Genomic DNA, 7200 nt, shown 5'->3' on the forward strand with positions numbered 1-7200 from the left:
TTCCCCTTCAAGGCACCAATATGCTGCCTGTAAAGCCCTGTTCAGGGGCGCTGGGACGCTGCTGAGCTGCTCTAAGGCAGCCCACGACAGCCGGCTTCCAGCGCAGTCCTGCCTTCGGCCTCGCCCGCCGCCCGGGCTGAAGCCAGCTCTGCCCCCAGCAGCCCCCATGCACCCGGGGGGTGGCCGCAAGGAGCAGGGACCCGGGCTGCAGAGGGGTTTAGGGGTCTTGCACCACAAAGCACTTTGTAAGTCTTTGGAGTGGTCCAAGTGTTAAAGCCAGTACAGAGGAGGCTCTCAGGCAGCCGGTGATTTAAAATGTGTTTCAGTCAATTTAGTGAATAAAAATCTAACTTTCACTTGAAGTTAAATGAATCAGACCATTTACTGGAAGACTTGCCTGGGTGAAAGCTGGCTGTGGAGTTAGTGTTTCAGCTGTGAATGCTTTCAGTGTGTGAAAGTTATCAGAGGCACAAAAAAAGCCAAGGCGTGGATAGCCTTGGCCCCTGGTGTGGCTGGAGACCTCCCTGCAGCCAGCAGCTTCCCGATGGTCACAGAGTCTCAGCTCCAGCCCAAGGAAGGCTATAAAAGCCCATGCAGCTAATGCGAGACAAATTCTGGGGTCACAAAGTCAGACACTATCCAGGATGTCATGTAATTCCCAATCCTGACACCTATGTGTTGTCTCTACATCTTCCACAAATGATAAACCAAAATGATCTTTTCTGATCTTGGTGCCTTGCTCTTGTCTCTACAACCCCTCTGAAAGACGCTCCACCACCCCTGGTTTCCATCCATGTCTTGGCCATGGTCCCTGTGTCCTTGAGCAGCAAAGCAGCTGAAGACATGGGCTGGTGAAGGGGAAGTATGTGCTTTGGAGGTAGGAAGGGAGGTATCTAACCAACGCCTTCACCAAGGGGTGAAGCTACCTTCTGCTCTGTTTGGTGGTAGCATCCATGGGCTGGATGTGTCTGATCTACAGACAACATCTGGGATGGGAAATATGGGAGAAGGAATGGTGAGAGTGGCCAGAGGCAGCTGGAAAAGCTCTCCGGTTAAGAGATTCTTTTTGAGCAACAGTTGGTTTTGCTTAAGCTGTCATTTTCTGGCATGTATGAAAATGAAAGTTTAGAAAAAAAGTCAACCAGGCATGCTGCCAGGATTACAAACCCTCTGCCAAGAGCATCACAAAAGGCTGAAGAGTTTCAATCATGGACAGCAGGTGATGGAGATGCTTTAGCAAAGGCTTTGTCCCATGCACAAACCTACACCTTTGGAGGTCAAAGAGCTAAGAAAGCCCTGGGCATGAGCTGCCAGGAGTCCCAGGTGGCCAGCACACACTGCAGACCTGCTATATGGGCTTGGCACCATCACTGGAGCCCGGCCGGGAGAAATACCCAGCGTTTTGGGTCCCCTCTCAGCACTAACATCTTCCCCTCTGCAGCTGGGAGTCCTGGGAGACAGCAGCACGTCATGCCCTGTGCCCATAGTGCCGCTGGGTAGGTGCCGTGTGGTGACCACCTTTCTGAGACAGAGGGTTCCCAAAGTACAAACCCAGGCTCTGCGCAGAGTTTTGGGGCAACCAAGGACAAATCTGCCTTTTTCTGCATCCAGACCCCTCACAGGGACAGTCTTACAGCAGATGACGTACAGATATTTAAGATGGTTGTGCTCAGCCTTAAAGACCAATTACAATTAGGCCGTTTCTCCCTGGTGGCTGGGGAAGTGTTGGGTGGCTCAAGTCCCTGGCACAGAACTTGAGCACATGGCAAGAAGGGACCTGGATTTCAACCCACACCTTGCAAAGGCTCATCTGAAATGAATGACAGCTGCCAATCACAACAACAGCAAAAGCCAGCCCCCACAGCTGAAACAGGACTGTGGCTGCCATCTGCCTTGAGAGGTACTTGGAGGCCTCTCACCATGTTTAGCAGGTTTTTAGTCCCAGGATGAGAATCTGAGGCAGGAACAGGCTGATCAACTGCCCATCGTCACTCCCTGCTCCCCTGACCCTTCCACACAGACTTGTGGGTGGTCAGCAGCTGCTCGCAGTTAGGATTTGCAAGACTTGGCTTTACTTTTGGGGCAGTTCCAGCCATCTCCACATGACGGGACCGCTCTGCAGACACAGCCCACCTCCGGGTGCCAGGGCTCAGCTGCTAAGCCATGGCACCAACTGTGCCCCCCAGGCCAGTACCTCCACATCTACCAGCACCAGCTTGACTGTGCTGGACAAACAGCACCCCCCAGCCATGTCCTTTTTGTCTTCTCCCACACCACCCTCCTCTCAGTCACCCCTATGGATGGGTGGCTGCCCTTCTCACAGCCTTGCCCTCATATGGTGGCTTCTGTTTCCACGAGCCCTGAGCAAGGCAGGACACTGCTCAAACCACGACCCCAGGGTCCTTCCAGTGAAGCAGCTGCCAGCTCCTGACCGGGAGCCATCCACTGCATCGGGATGCTAAAGCCACTACTGTGCTGAGGAGGTCACACCTGGTCCCCAGGTGCTGCCCATGTCAAGATGCAGGTGGAGATGGAGGTCCCTGGGACCATCCATTCCCAGGTGTCTCCTTCAGGAGCTCTCATGCCCCTGTGGTAGCCCAGGTCATGCCAGACCCTTGTCCTTCTCGTGCATGAAGCCCAGCCGAGCTGTCCCAGCCTGGGCTCTGCTCTGGACATGCCCTATGGACATGATGGCAGCAGCTTCATCTCCCTCCAGCATGGCCATCGCCAATTCAGATGTCTCCCCAAGAGCTGCTCCTGTCCCAGCAGGAGCCGGGACACATGGAGCGGAGTGACAGCTGGGGCCAGTACTGTCCCTCTGTCAGGGTGATGCTGCTTTGGCACTCAGGCCGGGCTGTGCAGAGGCTCCTTCTCCACTGGTCCTGGGGGTTCGGAGGGGCGTGGGGCTGGGGGACCCACCAGGGTCCCAGCACCAGCATAGGGAAGCTGCACTGCCGCCCCAGCGTGTCTGCAGGGCCAAACCTCTGGGCTGGAAGAGAGCTGGGGCACTCCCCTAACACATACCTTTAGCAGAGGAGCTGCACAGTTGGGTTTGGGAAAGGCTCAGCTGGCAGCAATATCCAAGTCACCTGCCACAGCAACAAAAATAAACACAGAGGTGAGATTTTTATCTTTGACAGAGCATATTCCAGCATGTAAAAGAGTCTGTTCGCCCAAGACTTGAGTAGCCTCCCTCCCCATCCCAGGGAGCACCAGGGACCCCATGGCTCGCACCAGGCAGGGGACGGGTGTCAGGGTCTGTCCCCTCAAGCCGTGTCAGCTGGCAAAGGATCCAGAAGGATTTCACCAAGGGGGATGCTCCTGGAAGGAGTTTTGTGTGGCCACATTGCCCCAGCCGCAGGCTAGCATGCCAGAACTGCACACTGCTGGGGTGCAAGGGCCAATGCCCCAGGAAGTTCTGTTGCAGGACTTGGTGGCCCTGGGCACAGCAGGTGACCCCTTTGCACAGGGAGTGAGTCCCGGGAAGGGATACGGCTGGTCCTGGCTGCCAGGCAATCCCCACCGCCCCCGGCTGTGCAGGCAGCCCCCGCACCCCCACCCGGGCAGCACCCCGAGTGCCACAGTTCGGCACCGTGCCGCCCTTGCGTCCCCAAACGCACCCGGGAGCTTGCCTTATCTCGGCGGAGCAGAGCTCCTGCTGGCTCTTCCCCAAGGCAGCTGCAAAATGCTGGAGAAGCCGCTTGCAGGTGAACTCGGCGGCAAGCAGGTGGATGTGACATCGTCCCCTCCCGCCCCGTGTCAAGCACCACGCCCCGGTGACATGGCTGTTTGCAAGGTTGGGGCTGACGGTCCTGGGCAAGCCCTGCCAGGGCTCAGCAGCAGGAAACAGCCCTGTTCCTCTGCAAAGCATTGCAGCGGGGCTGAAGGATGCGTTCATTTGTTTGATCTTATTTTTTTTTGTTTGTCCCTTCTTTGGTTTAATTAGTCGGGTGGCTGGGGAGCTGCGGGAGAGTCCAAAGGCACCGATCAGTCTCCAGGGCAACTCAGTGAGTGTCCCCTCCTGACTCAGGCTTTGTGGCTCTTCCTGCTCCTCTCCGCTTTCACCAACCGCATCCCCCACCCTCTGCGGCTCCGGTTCTTCATGCCCATCAGCAGACACTGGCTGTTCCGCCACACCGCCCCAGCCTTGCTTCTCTGCTCTCACCCCCATGGCCCCTTACCCCAGCCCTCACCCTCCCCGGACCCACCCCAGTGACTGTGGCTGCAGGTGGTGCAACATCCATGGCCTGTGCACTCGGAGAGACTAGGCACACTGTGGGCACAACTGTGGCACAGGGACACCGAGAGCGTGGATGAACTCACCCTGGTGTGAGGTGGAAGTAGAGAAGGAGCAGCTGGCTGCCCCCTCCCAGATGACGTGTCCTTGGTTTGCCATAGCTTGGCCCATGTGCAAGTGGCTGGCTCCAAGTGGACGGACCAGAGGAGCACCTGGGGACATTACAGCTGCACCTTGCTGACACTGAGCCCTGGAAAACCACATCACAAGGTGAAGCAGGAGTGGAGGAGCTCCTGTAAGGCAGGTCCCAGTGCTTGCAACCCAGTGCCGCCCAAGGGTGTGCAAGGACTGAGCAAAATGGGTGCTCCCGTCCTGTACTTCCAGCACCGGACCCTGGTGCCAGCCCAGGACAGGACATCTAGAGTCACTGGGAGCATCGAGCCAGGGCTGGAGCCAGGTGTCACCTGAACAGAAGCTGGTGGGGAGCAGGTCACACGCCACATCAGGAGCTAAGCCCCAGTATGGTCCAGTCTCGGCTAAATCTGTGTCAGCTTATGGATCCCGATGGTTCTCCCACCACTGTTCTGTGACAGCCAGGACAAGCTGGCAGCAGCGCGAAGGGACAACCATCATCACCTATAGGAAACTTCCTTGCAGTGCCCATCCCCCTTCTAGGGAGAAAAGGAGCACCTGCTTGTTTCATTGTCACCAGAGCATCTCGCAGGGGATACCAGACCCACAAACACATCCCTGGTGCTCCTCAGGCCTCTGCTAAGCGACTCTTGAACTGCAGAGCTGACTACACAGCACTGCTCCGTCTCGAGATCCATCTTGGCATGAAACAGATCCTGAGAACAGCAGAGGAAAGAGGGTGGTACCAGGAGGAGCCGGGTAGGTGGGACAAAGCCAGGGATGGGCCACGGCGCAGCTGAAGTTGGAAGGGAAGCCCCAGCTACCAGGGGATGTTTTGTCGGAGTCAACATCAGCAACAGAGTACAATGGTCTGTAAAACTTGTGTCAGAAGACCAGTCCTCTGGGCCTGGGCTCCAAAGCAACACTTGACACCTCGCAGAAAGGTGAGAGGCAGATCCACCATTCTCCTCACCTACATGGTGGGAGCCGAACACAAGCGATGACAAGGTGTCTTTGGTGCTGGGAGTTCCCTGTGATATTGGCATTTAACATGCTGATCCGCACTTCCTCGAGGAATACTGAACTACTCACACTTTCTGGGGGTCTGGGGACAGTGTTTCACACCAAAGCTGGGGTTCAGTGAGATCCCCCTTCATAAGCAGCATCAGCCGTACACACTCCTGTCCCTGTGCCTCGCCCTTCCCACACCCCTAGCTCGATACTTAGGGAATGGATCTGAAATGCAAAGACAAAAAACACCTTTCTGTTCAAAAATACACACATCAGTCCTCTCTGGCTTAGAGCACAGCCCCACAAAACCCTGCACACTGTGAAGGCATGAACTGCTCAGGGAAGTGAGAGAATGGATGGAAATAAATTAGCTTTCCTGTGGAAGCCAGGGCATTGTTACATGCATGGCCTCAGGCAGGGCAGGCACTTCTGGCTAGCCGTGGTCTGCGATAGACAAGGATATCTACAGCAACCAATCCAGGTAATTCCCGTTCTCCAGGTGGCAGCTTTAGGTACAAATACTTTCTAAGGAAAAAGAATTTTATGAATAAATTAATCCTTCCATGCATTTTTATTTTAAAGTAAAATAACCAGCATATCAAACGGTGCTTGCAGGGCAGGATACTTCAAGACTAACACCAAGAGCTAAGTGAACTGAAATAAGGGTGCAGCACAAGAGGATCTTTTGAAGAAATATGGTGCTATACAACAGAGCAGTGTGCTTAATTACAGACCCTTCCTCTCGTAGAACCTGACCTGTGTAAGCTGCCACCTACCACTCTGTACAGAAAACAACATGGGGAAAAGCCCAATGACGATCACTAAAAGTCCAGGGCTCCCCGGTGACCAGGCTCATCCCTGGCTGGGGCAAGGGCAGCAATCCGGAGCCCGCTCCCTCACCCTCAGTTCACCCGGCAGGCTCGGATCATGAGCAGCTGGAGGAGGATGAAGACGGGCGACATGATGAGCCCGTACCAGAGCTCCCGGGTGTGCTCCACCAGCTTCTGGCACAGCAGCATCTCGAAGACGAACTTGAGGCTGAGGATGGTGAGGATCCAGAAAAGCCGCAGCACGGCCAGGCGCTTCTCACCGTCCTGGAAGAGCCGCACCGAGACGATGGTGGTGAAGTAGGTGCTGAGGCCGTCGGCGGCGAAGAAAGGGACGAAGACGACCCACCAGGAGAGCGCTGAGGCCTCGCCGTCCACCTTGAGGACGAGGAGCACGGAGAAGGCCAGCAGGGCCAGCCCGTGCAGGAAGATCTCGAAGGTGGCGAAGCCCAACCACTGCACCAGCTCCCGCAGGGAGAACAGCATCGTCCCGGCCGCCGCCTGCGGCGGGGAGGGGGGCTGGTGCCCCCGGGCCCGCCAGGCCTCGGCGGGCCCCTCGGCGGCGGAGGCTGATGACGTGAAAGGGAGGTGTCGCCAGCTGGTGACGGAAGCGGAAATGGCGGGGCGGGCCCGGTGGATCCTGCGGCGGTGCCGGTTCCGGCCTCCACTTGCGAGGGGCGGGTGCAGCCGGAGCGGCCCCGAACCGAGCTTGGGGGACCTGCCTCTTCGCCCCGGGGGTCGTGAGGCAGGCGAGGCCTTGCGCAGGCACCGGCGGCCCTCGTGCGTGTCCCAGGGCGCTCCCGCTAGGGAAAAACCCGCTTTTTCCTCAGGGCAAGGCGAGAACCCCCGATGCTGCAGCCCCTCGCCGCAGGAGTTGATCCATAGCGAGGCCAGTAATGTTCCCTCCTTAGGATTTTTTTTGTTAATCTGGATGTTTTTTAGCTATCCTGGAAGCAGCCCACGCTGCCCACGGGGACACGGGTGGTTTGCAGC

The 7200-nt window shown here is 56.9% G+C and overlaps 1 protein-coding gene across 1 annotated transcript; it reads right to left on the reverse strand.

The window, feature by feature from the left end:
* Positions 1-6282: 6282 nt before the first annotated feature.
* TMEM203 (transmembrane protein 203) lies at positions 6283-6693 on the reverse strand (the record flags this gene model as incomplete). Its single annotated transcript, XM_082008945.1, has 1 exon — positions 6283-6693. The coding sequence occupies one exon, from the start codon at positions 6691-6693 to the stop codon at positions 6283-6285; it is 411 nt and encodes a 136-aa protein (XP_081865071.1).
* Between the last annotated feature and the right edge of the window lie 507 nt (positions 6694-7200).

This window comes from Phaethon aethereus (assembly GCF_964289735.1).
Source record: "Phaethon aethereus genome assembly, chromosome: 20".
NCBI lineage: Eukaryota > Metazoa > Chordata > Aves > Phaethontiformes > Phaethontidae > Phaethon > Phaethon aethereus.